Source organism: Mesoplodon mirus (genome assembly GCF_964341445.2).
Source record: "Mesoplodon mirus genome assembly, chromosome: 11".
Taxonomy (NCBI): domain Eukaryota; kingdom Metazoa; phylum Chordata; class Mammalia; order Artiodactyla; family Ziphiidae; genus Mesoplodon; species Mesoplodon mirus.
Window position 1 is genome coordinate 86,393,503 of NC_138987.1, and position 16,529 is coordinate 86,410,031.

General features: G+C 36.7%; 1 protein-coding gene across 1 annotated transcript in view; it reads right to left on the minus strand.

Annotated features, from left to right (window-relative positions):
• Positions 1-5,986: 5,986 nt before the first annotated feature.
• PDE3A (phosphodiesterase 3A) overlaps positions 5,987-16,529 on the minus strand; it is a 313,166-nt gene continuing 302,623 nt past the window's right edge. The window contains exons 15-16 of the mRNA XM_082636832.1: positions 16,123-16,378; positions 5,987-10,079 (exon numbers count right to left, since the gene is read on the minus strand). Of these exons, the coding sequence (XP_082492958.1) occupies positions 9,838-10,079; positions 16,123-16,378 (498 nt within the window). The 3' untranslated portion in view covers positions 5,987-9,837. The remainder of the gene's footprint in view (positions 10,080-16,122; positions 16,379-16,529) is intronic.

Genomic DNA, 16,529 nt, shown 5'->3' on the forward strand with positions numbered 1-16,529 from the left:
ATCACATGCCATCGCTGGTTTGAAGATGGGGTGGGGGCTGGGTGAGAGGAGGAATGCCTGGAGGAGTGAGGTGACCTTAAGAAGCTGAGACAGGTTCCCAGAGGACAGCCAGCAAAGGAATGGGACGTTAGCTCTGTAATTGGAAGGAACTGTATTCTGCCAACAAGCTGAATGATTCTAGAGACTTCAGAAAAGAGGCCAGGCTGGCAAACACTTGATTTCAGTCTTGTGAGAGACCCAAAGCAGAGAGTCCAGCCAAGCCCATCTGGACTTCTGACTGACAGAGTTGCGAGCTAATAAATTTGCCTTGTTTTAAGTTACCAAGTTTGTGGTAACTCATTCTGGCAGAAATAGAAAACGAATGCATAATCTTTATCTGCTTTGAAGTCCCTGAAGACCAGAGCCCAAGCCTTCAATGAATTTACCTTTGGCATCTGGTGGGGAAAAGCCAGTCAATTTGACAATGGAGGAAGGAGCAATCCCATTTCCTGAGTATAACTACAAAGTATGAAGAAATACGCCCCTCCCCTATCCAGTTCTGTCTGGTCCCAGTAGCCCAGAGGATCCCAGACAGCACGGGCCACTCAACAACTCTTCACATCTGTCAGATTTCAGCAGAAGTGGACCTGGGTTTCCTCTCTTAAGCCAGCAATGATGTAAGAAAGAATGATCTGGATATGGAGTGGTTCCAGGACTAAAAGAAGCAAGACTGTTTCTTAAAACTATCCTAACAGACAGAAAGTTCTCTAATCATTTAAGAACTGATTACATTTTTTCTTTTCATTGGTCAGGGTGTGGTACTGATTTCCTAAGCTCCAGCTCCTGTGGTTCAGTGGACGTAGGGTTGATCTGTAGAGTTGGACCAAGTATGGATTAGTGTGACCAAGGACACCCTTATCTGAACTCTGAGGCTATTTCAGACAATGGCCTTGGCCATCCCTTTCCTCTTGCCTGGATCTCAGGCTCCATTAGAACTTACCAATCATCACCTCTCTTACTCCATCATGTAAATTAACTTTTCCTTACCTAAGGCCAGTTTGACAGTACCTAAACACAGGAAGGAGATGAAAGTTCAGACTGGACCTAGTTATGGTCTCCCTTCCACTGAGGACCAGAGCATCACCATAAGAGGAAAGCCCTGGGAGAGGGATAGAATCCAGAACTCAAAAAGACATAGTCAATCTTGCCCTGTTGTGCTGCTTGTAGTTGGAAGAATTTGTGTATGCACAAAGGGAGAAAGAAAATGTATTTATACAGAGTGTGAAAATCCCCTACTAATTTGATTTGCCTAAGATATAGAAATATAAATGATTAATGGCTGGTTCCTTTGATAGGGACATTGTTTGAAGCCAGAGTGAAGGAAACTTTGAATATAACAGGCTTAGACATTAGAATTTTGTTTCATAGGTAATCGGGAAATCAATGTGTGTAGATTGAAGAATTGACTCCTTGGGAACTTTGGGTAGAAATTGCATTTTGCTTTTGTTTGTTTCAGAGAACTATATTTGAGTGTTTTCAAACCATTCAAAATTTTGTAAAGCTTTTTGTATATGTAGACCAAAAACAATTCTGAGTCTGTACAACCAACTATCCTGTATATTGGGCATTCATAGACAAACTTGATAGGATAAATTGTATTATTCATAGTATAAATGGCAGCACTGTGTATTTCACAGGACCCTGAAGCTGATTATTAGAAATCTGGTTATCTTGGTTTTGGTGCTAACTATTCTATTAGAGAAAGGGCACAGCTTAGCTGCAGAAAGTTAGATGAAGATTAATGCAGCTAAAAATTCATCAGAGATAGGGAGAGGGATGTGACCATGGGAATAGAAGTCTCCAGGAGTCCTTGGAAATTGTAGGAGGGCCAATGGATGTGTCATTATAGTGTAGGCTGGGTACAGGCTACTGCATTTGGATATGAGAAGAAAGGATGCCTTCAAAAGTGGATGGAGGACTTGGGTTGTACAAATGACTACATCAAACATGATACCACAGAATTATATTTATATTATACATTGTCTTCACATTGTAACATCCACATTGATCATCTGTGACACAATTCTACTAACTTTGAGTATATATTTACTATAACATATATATATATATATGTATGTGTATGTATATGTATATATGTGTATATATATATATATATATATATATATATATATATATATATATATATATATATATATATATATATATAAAACCAAGAGGCACTTCCAGTAATTCTGGCCAAAAAGGAGCATCATTATAGTGTCTAAGCTAAAAAATAATAAAAATAAATACAACTTATCTAATATTTTTTTCTGTACAGATTCTACTTTATACAAAATATTTATCAGCCATTAACTGAGTCACAACAAATACTTGTGATAGGATGATACAAAGTATTGCTACATGTATTAAGTGCAAGATACAGGTGAGAGGACTAGATTTATTTCAACTGCGAAATGATCACTTAAGTCCAACGCCTCACTCTTTTGTTTCTAAAAGTTGATAAATTTGGAAAGTTATTAACAAACATATTCAGGTTTGTTGAGAGTGATGAGAATTACATTGTTAAAAATTACCATGTACAAATGACATCCCTTACACTGTTACTTTGGTTGGCAGTTATTTGAAAATATTGCTTTATAGGAATACTAAATTAATCCAATACTCTCTGGTTTACAAATAATACAGAGACACATATTTGGGACATGCTAATCTGAACTTTCCAATGAAAGTTTTTGTCAGGAGGAGGTAATGACTGATCAGAACAACTGCCCCATCAGGAATCAGAACACATTTTAACACCAAAAACCAAATCAAATTAACCAAACCAGCCAAAACCTCAAACACTCTGAATTCAAATTAAAGTTCTTTCAGTTGCATATCCTAATATTATTATAGGAAGCCAGGGAGAGTCTCGTTTTCATTATTTTGCATTGAGAGTTTCAGAATATCTATAAAAGCACCAATTTTCATTTTGTGATTCATATGATAAAAAATCTATAGGAAGAAAATCAGGGGGTAGTTGGATTCAGTGATATTTATTTCCAGTGCCTGTCAACTAGCAAACTGTTCTTGTTGAAACAAAAATGGTATGCGTTCTTCTGTGAGAATGTATTAGGAAATGAACTGATATTCACAAATGGAAAAAAACCCCACCATTTAAGCAAATATAATATGGCAAAAATCCTATGCACATGTTTTACAGAGTATTAAATAGTCATTTTTTAAAACTAATGAACAAATTTATACTTAAAGTCAAGCCATTGAAACACACTGACAAGTGATATATAGATATATCAGGGTTGTTATTTAAAGATAGCAATACTATAGTAGTGGATTATGCTTATACATAGCTAAAATGAAATATCTGGTATAATATGGGTTTTTGAGTCATAAAAATAATGTTAATTTTTAAAAGAAAAGTGAGGGAAATTCTATCAACCAACAGCTGATATACACAAAGAAAACATCTTTAAGCAATTACTTTTAATTTCACATTAAACCATCTGAATAATTTGCTAGTATATAGAAAGTAAAATTACTAGAATTAAAAAAAAAAATCCTTCCCTTCAAAAAGTATTCAAGCAGCAGTTTCCAAGTGCTAGGGGCTAGTTCACATTCCAAAATGTGTAAGTGCTGATTGTAATAAAGGAAGTCAAGATTGAAATATGGATCCATTAAGTCCCTTTACTCGAGAATAACTGAGAATTAAATTGGTTTGCCACAGAAAAGATGAAGAGGTGTCCTGGGATGATCCTTTAAGTTTTATGTAGTGTTCACTCCCAATCCACAGCTCTGCTTTTTTTTCTTTTTCTTTTTCTTTTTTTTTTTTTTGCTTTTTAGTACCATGGGCTGCACAATGAAACTAGGTGTGGTGAGTTAAAACTTGAGGTGAAAGGCATCTTGCTCCTTATTATAGCAGAAGAGAATTTGTGATGATTTTTCCTTTATTAATTTTGAGTTAGAGAAGGAAAATTGGAGATAAGTCATACTTTTCTCCTGTAAGTTTGACTTTTTGTTTTGTTTTAAAGAGGAAAGAATTCCCTGCTATAGTGTGTTTCACTTGAGATAGGTATTTCTACTGACTCAGAAAATTTAAAGCATTTAAGCTTTAAAAACATTTTTAAAATTACTTTTCTATTTGTGAATCTCAAATTCCAACCTACCATTTGATCAGTCTTAGCAGATGAACGTAGTGCATGTGGTTTATTGATCGGTCAGTGCTTCCTTTGTGAAAGTCAAGATTAATAAGATTTAATTTTTCTTAGTAATGAAGATAAGTATTTGGGTTCTTAACTGTGTTAGAGTTTAGTAAAATATAATCTTCATTAGTAAACCATTTATTTTAAAACAACCTAAAGCATGACAAATCTCTGGATTTGTCATTCCTCTTTCTTGGGATAACTCAGACTCTAATTTATACCCTACATCTAATTAAATTATGGGGACTAAATTTATTTTTATCTATTTCATGTATTATTGGACTCTTCATAAAATATTTTCCTCCCTGAGGCATGCAGAGAATTAGATAAATAATTAAATATTACTTTTTACAGTTTTCTGTTACATAATAGTTCTGATTATATCAAAATGTTTAGCATCTCTATACCACGAAACATCATTTTGTGGGTTTCAATTGATTAAAATTTTTTAACAAATAATCAAATTTATTTGATTATTTTTTTGCTTTGCTTCAAATAATCAAATTTAATATTCTTGGTAGTACTTACTTATGATGATTTAATATTATTCTTTTTGAAGCATTTTTGTTTGAATTATTTACGTGATTAAAGAATCACTTCTTGATGTAAAACAATGAGGAAATCTGCCTGAACATGAACATGTTCAGTATTTCTTATCAATAAGAAGAAGGCTTGCCTTTTCTTCTTTGCTCCACAACTCCTCAAGGAAGCAGAAATCCATGATACCAATGCCTGTCAATGTAATCAACCTTAAAAGTATGATATGGAGAAAAACTAGCTGCCTTCAGATGGGGAATTTGGATTCATAAGAGCCTTAAGCACATGTCAAAAGCCAATTTTGTTTTCCATCTATACACCATTCCATATAGTTTATAGTCTTATCTGTACTAAAACAATCTATACCAGATCAGTATTTTTGAATCCAGATATTGAGTTCCACCAACTAAATAATGGCTTAATCTTCAGTTTTGTATTTTCAAACATATTTAGCAACAAAATTCTCAATTATTTTTTGCCACTATTGTTAACCTTCTATTAGAATGATTTTGTAGTGTGAGCGTAAATATCATAGTACCTAAAACTGGTACATTTCCCTCTGATTAGAAAAGCTAAGCATAGTTTAAATCTGGAATGTTCTTCACCTAAAATGGTGAATTGGTCTCCTAATCTTAAAGTTCCATTTTGTTGGACAGATTAGAAAAATGGACTGACAAACAGTATCAGCAAGGTCATAGTTTTACTTCATAGGGAAATCTCAAGAGAAATGAATGACTTAGAACTGGTTATAAAGTATCTTGCTGCTTGATAGGAGAGAAGGCAGTTGAAAGGAACTCAGTTTGGTTTCAGAGTATATAGATATTTTAGTGCTCAAATACCTGGAGTTGAGCTATTAGCATTTGAAAATTTGTTGATTTTTTCCACACCCATTAGCTGATAATTATATGGAGAATTTGATTTACTGTAGATTATGAAAGTTTACAGAACTCTGTTTTACTGGAGCCTTCTGCCCGTTTGAAAAGGCAGTTTATTTCCAAAATTGCATATAAACCAGGAAAAGTATTAAGTGGGAATCAGACTTAGGATGAAAGAGAAGGGCAATAAGACCCTTATTGTGGTTTTCAGTATTATTTTAGAAAAACTGAATGACAAGGACAGTGGAGATCCCCATATTGATATGGAAGCACCAAAAATACCTCCTAAAGCAGAATAGAAATGATATCTTGATTCTTTACTTCTCATTAGTTAGGAGTTGTTCATCACACAAATAGTTCACTTTTGTAAAGCAGTCGTTTCAAACTTTAGACTTTATTTACAATGATAATTTTCATATCTTTATTACTTAGAAAATAATTTATGTTTTTCCATCATTTAAACAAAAAATAGGCCTGAGTCTCATGCCTTTTGCACAGCTTTTACCTTCAAAGAAAGTTCTCTGGGAAAGTGACAGGGGACATCAGGACATTGCAAATCAAGAGAGGCAGGGGTGTGAGGAAATTGCAATACGTATTATACATGTAATATGAAGTCTGCTTGACATACCATCGTCTTTAGTTTTATTGAGATTGCAATGGTTAGGATTTGTTCTGGGATCCCATCAAAACGGAACAGACATAATTTCGTGTTCTGTGTTTAGAAAGTGGGTATTTTCTTAAACATAATATGAGGAAATTCCTTCACTTCTCAGATGAAGACCGATGTAGATAAATCCCTGTACAGAGCTACTGTCTTCATCTTTGACTAAGAGCAAAACCAGGTCTTATATAAATGACAAAAATAACTTATAGTTTTAAAATATGCTGAAGTGTTTTCACCAAGGAAACAATATTCTCAAGGTTGGCTTAGATCGATAACCAGAAAGACATTCTATCAGCATGCTGGAAATGACATCAATGACATTCTTAGTATACCTGGTCTTTTCCTTAACAGAAAGCAACCACTAGCATCAAGGCCACCAAATTCCAACTTTTCCTACCATTAGTTTCATGGCTGTCCATACAAGTCTTTTCCCTAAATGGGCTAGACATTCCTTCATTTGAAAGACCTGAGTTTATCTAATGGCACCTATAATTAGGCTCATATAAAAATGTAGTAAGTTGCAACAAATACACTGGCACCACAGGAAGCAAGCTCCGGAGTTGGAAGTGAACACAGTAATACTGCTGTCACCAAGGACGGGGAGACCATCACTAGCAGAAAATATCTTTTCATGTCCCTCAGCATCCTGTGGGATATACTGGGTGTGTATGAAAGTCAAGCACTTGAAGAATCGCCATTCCTTTTCTTGAACTGACTTTAGCTTTAATACACTGGCAATTTATCTTTCTTTGAAGAAAAAAAAATAATCTGCCTAGACTGGTGAGCACAATTCTGGAATGAAGAGGTTCTTACTGCTTTAGCCATGATTATTTCATGTACTTGAAAACAGAACAAAACAAAAACCAGGTAGTGTGCTTAGACCTCTACTCTGGCAGCCAGGCGGGCCCCTACTTGGGGTCATGGAGCGTTGAGGAAGCCACCAATATACGGTTATGAATGTATAACTACTCTGTCACCATTTAACTTGCTCCATACCTAGATTTTTCCTGGACTTACATTTATTTTAGAGACATATGGCATTTGGAGCAGGGGGAAAGATTAGTTTTGTTAAGTAATTAGATACAAGAGGCATGTGAGTATAAATGCTTTTTTCCCCCCTTCTGTTATTTGCCATGGAAGGAAAATAAATTCACTGGGGAAATGTATTTGACTCACAGTAAGTTTTGCAAACATAGAGACACACAGGCAATACTAAAAAAAAAATGGAAAACAACTCAGTAAGTCTAAATAATGAAGACCTGATGTTAACTCAAAAAAAAATATTCTCATTATTTAGGTAGAATCTGCATCTATTTGATCCTTTTCATATTTTCCTACTTTTGGGGAAATTTGCCTTGAAACTATGTTTATTTTGTATTGTATTATCTTTGCCTTATTTAAAAAATGCCACGGATTATTGTATAAGCATTGCTTTGGAAGGGAAGAATATCCATTTATGAGAAATGAAGGCATTTTTAATGTAAACACTCTTTTCTATGATTTGAGAGGAAATAAAAAGTAGAAATCACAAGCAAGATTTACTTGAAGCTAAGGTTGTTTAGATGATGAGCAGGCCAGGATAGAGTATCAAAGGAATGTTAGAAGCAAAAAGTGTTGGGAAGAAAGGGACACCAATTATAAACATTCCTCATTGTTTAAGAAAGTCTTTCGCTTGGGAGATGTGGATCCAGAAGTTACCCAAAAGTTAGCCAGAGTTACTAGTGAAAAAACATTCTTTGCAGCATCCTCATTTAATTGGCATAAAATAACTGTATCCGATTATCATTTAAATTAGAACAGGTAGATGAGTGGGTGTTCACAGACCTCCATGCAAATGAACCATCCATCTCTTACTGGGCTTGGAGAGAGCTACAATGTATAAAAATGGTGATTAAAATAGAACTTTATAAAAATGTTTCCCTTTTCCCTTTAAAAAAAAAGTTGACTATCTACAGAAACAAAAACAAATCTTTATATTTACATCAAGATAACTATTCATGACAAATATAACAATATGCAATAAAATATTGAAAGTGAGTATCAACTTTTTAAATAGAGGTTTGGCTCACAGCATAAACAAGTGTAGATAAACAAACCAAAAAAAAAAAAAAAGACTGTCAATGATAGGCCCAGTCCCCCCAAATCCCTCAAGTCTTCCCTGCCAAAAGAAACATGACAATGGGCCAGATTACAGCTAGAAGTCACCCCATCACACCGTGCGTGCAACAGTACAACAGGGTTGTCCGTGCGACCTTTGCCACCCAAAAGCCAATCTTCACCAGTTGCCAAGAATCAGGCTTTCATTATGTCAATAAACACCAAACCCTAGGTTGAAATTTTCCACTTCATCTCTCTCTCACTAGCTATCCCAGAGTGGGTTTCTGTTTGCCTTCCTTTCTTTTTTTTTCTTTTTCTACCACACATTTTGCAGCAAATTAAGACATAGGAGATCCCCGTTAAGAGCCATTTCCCAGGCCTTCTTTGGCGACCTTTTAGAACTGTAACCTGATGAAAAGACCTGACTTCAGCTCCTTCTGAGGTGTTTCTGTTTAAAGAATTCCATCCCCTTCCATCGTGATTTGATTTTTAGGTGAGTGACAGACAGACATACAGACAAACACCTCCTATACATTCATTCAGCAACTAGACTGGAAAATGCCTCAGTCTTCCCGGTTTAAGGCTGGTGACAGAGAGCCTCGAAGGGATGCACAGGCCCGTGGCCCTGTCCCCCAGCCTGCCAATCCCCTCCTTCTGCAGAGGGACTTTTACTGAAGCCAAGTAGAGGCAGGCAAGGATGGCTGCCTCTTAAAGACTCACCAGAGCGAACTTCATCTTGTTTGTTCACATGTGCTGAGTCGTCTGCTGCAGCAATGCTATGAACAACTAAAACCACAAAAATCTCTCTTTACATACACACAAATGAATATACACATGAGCATCCTTTCCATCTCTCTCTCTCATACACACACACACACACACACACACACAATGTTGGCAGGATGTATAAGAATTCAAACAATGCTCTGGAACTTTCATCCCTCAGTACTAAGAGCAAAAGCTTCTTAGTCGTAACCTACATTTGCTACACTGCTTCCCGGCTAAAGCTGCACCATCTCCTTTGGAATTTGTTTTCCTTTAGTTTTTCCTTTATGATTTATTATATCACAGTGACCACTATATATCTTAACATGAATGTTACTAAATCGTGGAGCCAGGAATCCTGGCTTTTCGGTGTGTCTGTGTGTCTGCGTGTGTGTCTGTGAATATGTTTTACATGGATCTATGTGAGAGCTTATATACACACACACATATATACTTCTTCCTTTAAAAAAATCCTTAGAAGCTGGTGTTGTTATAACGTGAAAGCTTCTCTGAGTGAGAGTTTTTTAAACCATGTACCTCACTGTAAAAATAAACACATAAGATGCAAAGAATCCCAAAATGCCATAGCCGTTTGCCCATCTTCTCATATTTCTACAGTGTTGTGTCTAAGTGTTGTGCTGGCTTGAAAAGAGTCTGTGACAAGTCACTCTGTTTAGAAATGTAGCTCATTTATCCATGGTCACTGGTTTGGCTTTGGGGTTGGGGTCTCCTCTCCTCTCGGCTTCCCCTTTTCTTCATCTTCTTCCTTGATGGCCTGGATCTGTTCTGAGGGGTGCTGCTGGGGGGACTGGTCCAGGGACTGATCCTCTATGCCCGCCAACCGCTGTTCCTCCTCAATGACTTGCTTCCACATCTTGTGGTTCTGCAGAAGGTGCTGAGTTATTTGGCAGTAGACTTTTCTTCTTTTGAAAGTTTTCTTTCCTGAGAAAACACCAAATTAGACTACTTATTTGTGTGTTGAGTAATGACAGTTTTTTCCCCTTATTCATAGGGGTCAAGTACCAAATGGATACATATATCCGTCACTTGATGTGTATATTGTACTAATCAGTTTTGAGAGTGGGGAAATAAGAGGAAGATGGCATGAACCATTAACATATCATTGAGATGTACTGTGAACAGTATTTAATATCTGGTAATGTAACATCCAATACAAGGTTTTGTCTGTTTCTTGGAGTTATTACTCTCACTCCATTCAGACTCAAGGTTTTCCACCTAGATTATTGAAATAATTCCTTGTTACGTGTTCCTCTACTTTGTCAACCAATTCAACTCACAAAAGTCTACAATATTCATTTTTTTAAAAAGACAGTTTTGGTAGTACTGTTCTGTTTCCTGTGGACTAAAAAATTAATTTCAAACTCCTCTAGCAGGGAGCTTTGACTCCAGTGGGAAAATAGAGAGTAAACAAGTAAGGACAATTACACTGAGTTGTACAAAGTCTTTGAAAGGTGGCAGAAAGAGAGGGAAATGACTTAGCTGGGAGGATGCTGCATGATGATGGTGGCTTGGACTAGGATGGGGACCATGGAAATGAAGGTGAGTAGATAAATGTGAGATACATTTGTGAGGTATAATCAACAGCACTTGGCAACTGATTAAATGTAAGGAAAAAAGAAGGGAGGAATCAAAGACAACCCTGAGCTTTCGGACGTGAACAGCTGAGTGGCACGATGTACTGAGAAAGGGCACATTAGATGAGCAGAGTTGAGGCGTATGTTGAACATGAAGTGTCTGGGAGACCTCCAAGTGGAGAGGTGAAGTAGGCAGCTATTCTTTTCTAAGCACAGAATACAATGTGCCTTCATTCAAGTGACCATTTTAGACATAAGCCAAGAATTTGGAAGTTAGTTAGGCAGATTCTCACATTGGATTATAAACTTCTCTATGGACAGAAGTTCCCCCCCCTTTTGCGTATATATCTGCAAAGCTCCAGACTTTAGTTAGTATTCAGTAAGAGTTTACTAAATGAATTATGTTCTCTTTAGTTTCTGTTCCACAGTTCCAAGTACATGGTGAAGTGTTGACAAGTGATTGATGATAAAAATAATAAAGGTATGAAAACGTGGTCCACAGGAAATTCTGATCTGAGGCTACATTAAAGAGTTAACAGTACAAGTTACCAGGATGATCTGCAAGGAAATTTTAATTTATTTAACTAAGTAGTAATGATTTACCATGTAAAATCTGGAAGGAAAAACAAAAGAAAAAAATAGTAACAATAACAACAACAAAAAAAGCCGATTGCTATGAGATATGCCATCCACCAAAATTTTTGTGGAAGTGCTAATGATTCCTTCAACAGTTTTATTATTAAAAAAGTTTCTTGTACCTTAAAATATGATAAGATCAATTTTTAAAACATAGTTCAGAAAAAGGACACCAAATTATTTTGAATTACTTTTGAACCATACAGACACATAAGGAAATTATTAAGTTGGATGAATGCCGGGGTGGGGGGGAAATGGATACAGGCAGACTCATAAGCAAGAATTTTTAAAAAATATTTACTATATTCATTATCTTATTCATGAGATGGACCCAACAATCAGCTTATATTGATCACCTACTAACTGACAAGCATTTTTTTGGATGCTATGGAAACGAAGACTAATGAGTCTCAGAGTTTGCCTTAAAGGAGCTTACCGTCTATAGAAGAGAGGGCCCAGAAGATCAAAACTGAAATACACATGCTATGTTTTACGATGGACCTAGATAAGTGACCAAGATGGCCTTAATGTTCCCCTCATCTTCACTAAACTTTAGATAGGTTTCTTCCAGACTCTAGGACCCTGATCTAAAACTTGTAATTGCAAATTCTTTCTCTGCCCCTTGGTAATGTAGATAAATCTTCTCCCAGCCTCTAGCCAGTTTGACAACCCAGGAAACATCTATCTTAAGGACCTGGGAGCCAGCCCTTTGAAATGCAATTATTAAGAAAGATAGGGTCCCTATCACCGATCTCTGTGGGTAGGAAGGAGCCTAACTTCAATAAGCCCTAACTAGCAAACAAAAATGGCCTCATCACATTGACCAACTTCCCTTTAAGGTCCTCAGTACTTTTTCCTTAGCTCATTCCAGCGTGTAAAAACTCTCCTGCCTTTGTTTTCAGTGGAGTTGAGTCCAATGTCTCTCTCCTATTGCAGTAGTCTTGAAGAAAGTCTTCCTTACCATTTTTAACAAGTATGCAGTGCAATTTCTCTCTGACACATCAAAGTATGGCAACATCAGGTACTCAACCTGTGAGGGAGTAGATAAGACTTTTTCCAAAGGACATGACACTTGAGCTGAGATGTAAATTATGAGAATTAAATACACTGGGTGAAGAACGGGCTGGCAGCATTCTAGGTATGTGAAGGGCATGTGTACAGGCAGAGGGCATGGGGCCCTGGAGCATAACACCAATTTCTTCAGTTATAAGATTCTTAACAAGGGCAATATATACATAAAATAAAATTGAAAAAAATCTGAATTCTTTCTATAGAAATCAATAAAATATATTAATCCATTCAATTTTTAAGAGCAAACATTTAAAATTACTTTTCTATCAAAGCTATCTACTTGTTTATTTCTACATTGTTTTTATTGTAGTTAAGTTCAATCTTTACATGTTAATATACTTTTTAACCTAATCCTTTGAGTCAAGCGAGTTACAGATGATCGCTGGGGGAAGGATGGACTTGAATCAGTCATAGCACATGCTCTACTGCTCAAGGTGATTATTCCATCCCAAAGTTATACACGTTCACGGTAGCGCATTCACAAGGAAGAAGCTAACAAAAGCTCAACTTTTCTCTTTTTCCTTTCAGGGCAGCCCCCATGAGAGCAGCTGTTCTCTTATTAATGCTGCTAAACATGAGCAATAAACCTCTCTGGAATTAAACTGAATAAGGTGACGTAGAAGAAAGTTTGTACCAAATAAATTTGCGTAGATTAGAGCCTGCAGGTGGTCTAAAACATGCCTGTATTGAGAGCCAAATTGTTCAGCACTGGAACCTTTTGAAATGAGAACAAAGATCCTTTCATTGCTCAAACTCTAAATGCAGCTTAGTATTTCATTAGAAACCTCTTAGTTTGCTGTAGGAATCTTTCAAATTTAATTATGAGGTGGGGAAAAAATGCCTTCTTTACCCAGGACACCATATTGAAATATTTTATTCTGTGTTTCCTGAGAGATCTCCAAGTTTTGCAAATTGCTGAAATTATCAGTGCCTATTTAATTTACATTTTTTCTGAAATCTAAGTTTCAGGTTAAATCAAGTTAACCATCTCAGTCAATATGAATCCTGAAATTAAAATTACTAAGAGTCAGTAACAATGGGGTTGAAACAAGGAGACCTGGGTTTCCTTTCTGGTTCTGTGGAATCCATCTACACCTTGGGTTGTCAAACTTCTGAGCCTCAGTTTCGACTTTTGTAAAATGAGGCAGCTGAACTGGATGATCACTGATTCCCCTTCCATTTCTAGAATTCTGTTATTCCATGTGGCCAATTTTTACTAGATACTAACACTGCCCAAGATGTATCATTTTCTTGGCTATAAAGGGATAGTTCAAATATAATTTTTCAAAAGCTATGGTTATCAAATCATTCTTGATGATGTTTTAAATTTTAACGTAAAGGTGACCAGTTGACTTTTAGAAGCCATTAGTAAACAGAATCCACAGAATTCTCATTCCTGCTTTAGTGAGCTTGATTAAAAATGGGAAGGTCAGTAGAGTAACACATCAGAATCTGAGAGTCAGTATGGCCACCCAACCCTACAGAACAGAGACAAATCGAATATTTGGTTGGTTGTTGTATTTGCTGCTAAAGCCAATGCTGACGAGTTGAGCCTGTTAAATCTCCTAACCTAGGTTCTTCAATTCTTGATGCCTAGATTATGTATGTGTTGATTCAATGTATTTGAGTTCAAATAGCAATCAAGTAGGGCCCACGGGAACAAAGCTTTTCCAGAGGCTAAGCTGACCACACTTTCCAATAACATTCAGTGGAAAAACTGTCCAGTCCTTAGTCAGACAGCAAATTACCTGGCTCTTTGAATGAAAAAAAAGTAAAAGTATAAAATTCATGCATGTTTATTAAACGAGAAAATGAATAATCCATGAATCCTGTCTTGGCTCCTACCTCTGAATCCCAAGATCAGCACAAAATTTTTAATAGACATCTTTTGATAAGCATCAGAGGAATAAAATAAAATTACTTTGATAATAGAATATTGAAGGAAAACAACTTTTGATTTTCCTCCCGTTCTGTATAATAGTTAATATATGGGTTAGACCTTAAGCAAAAGTCTGACCTAAAGCCAAACTTACCCCATCTCACCAGTCTATGGCTAATAATGAGTTCTTGATCTCTGCTTATGTGAGCTTATGACAGGGCCCTTTATATGAGGGCAAAATAGGTTAATACACACGTTAGAATATCTCTTTACCTAGATGGCCAAATGAACTAAGTCATGCATTTCCCTGACTGTGCTAGGAAAAAAAAAAAAAGGAAAAAATGATCATAATGTCTTTCATTGGTAATATTTTTGGTAAGAGCCTTGAAAAATATCAATATTAAGACTGAACTTCCTTTATGAAGGTAGATAGGAACCACATACTATACTCCCATGACCATAGGAACAGTATTTGTGCAACATCACTGTAAGGGTTATTGGTTTTCCTAATTATGCTATTAGGGCTTCCTCCCTATGGCAGGAGAAATAGTGGAGAATATTTCAAGATGTGAAGAAAAATAATCTTTATAGACAATTAAGTTGAACAGATTAGAACGGCTACATGATGCACTCCAAATCAATGACGAGATGTGACCATTTCTCACTGTCACTATTGCCACTACCCTGGTCCAAAGCCACAGTCATCTCTCACTTGGATAATTTCAACAGCCTCTTAACACACTGCCCTGCTTACACCCTTGCTCTTACCCCAAACTCGAGAATATTCTCAATGCAGCAGCTGAAGCAATCCAGTTAAAACATAACTTGAATCAACTAAGTCTTCTGCTCAAAACCTCTGATGGCTTTCCATGTTACTCAGAGTAAAAGCCAGACTACATACTGTGACCTGCAGAGCCCTATCTTCTAACCCTCCATCATCTCAGTCCCCGCTCCCCACCCCCCTTCCTCTGCTTCAGCCTCCCAGCTCTCCTGATGCTCCTTGAGCACCCAGCCAGTGTCCACATCAGGACCTTTACACGGTTTGCTTTCCTCTCTCCTTGAAATGCTTTGTCCACATCTCTTTCCATGGATCACTCCTTCCCTTGCTTCTTTCAGGTTTAAGAAAAAAAGGATCTCTTATTTAGACCGTCCATGGCTATCTTATCTAAGATGTTAATCTTTCTGCACAATATTTCATATCCTTCTTACTTTTCATTTTTATTTTTAAACTCTAGCATTTATCAGTACCTAACATATTACAGATTTACTGATTTGTCTTTCTTAGTGTCTGCTGACCCGACTGGAATATAAGTCTAAAAGGGCAAGGATTGATCGATTTTTCTTTTTTTTTGTCTGATTTGTTCACGGCTCTGTCTTTACAACCTAGAAGAATGCCTGGCACAGAGTAGGTGCTTAATAAATATTTGATGAATGAATGAGTGACTACTACCTCTTACCACTTTAGCACCTCCCCCGAAGCAAGCCAGGAAAAGCCTATGGCTGGTCTAGATAGTACTTGAGATTCCTAAATCATTCAGATACTCTGAAAAATAGGCTTTGATTACTTAATTGTCTTACTTCATAACAGAGAACATACCTTTTTATGAACATGGTATTATAATAGATTCCACAGTCTGTAATTTCCATTATCATGATATTGGGGAAGGGGGAGTATCCATAATCACTGCAGCAGGTGATGTTTGGACTCAGCTATGAAATTCACGAGAAGCATCAAATTTTTTGTGAACCTAAGTAAGAAAACAATCCCAGGAGAAGCACATTTGAGAGAGATTCTATAACTTACTTGGAGATTCACTATTTTTACAGGTTTCCTCTTCATTTGGTGCTTCCTCCTCCTCCTCTTCTTCTGGGTCATCGGTGTCTCCTGACTCATCACTGTCTTCCACCCATTTCCCTGGCATCAGTCCTGCTGAATCATAGGAGTTGCAGAGAGGACCCACAATGTGCGAGATGAAGGATTCCTGAAGGTTGGCCAACTGAGGAGCAGAACGGTCCATGAAAGGGCTTATTGGTAACCCGAGGCTGGCCTCTTCATCACCCTAGAAATAAGAATGTAACAGGAACAGTTAACTAGAAAGGCAAACGACAAGGAGAGTGTAAAATACAAATAAAGTCACCATTCCCTTGGCATCTAAAATTTGCAAATATGCAAGAACCCAGGCATATGTGTGAAGTCTTTCTTTCCTGGAC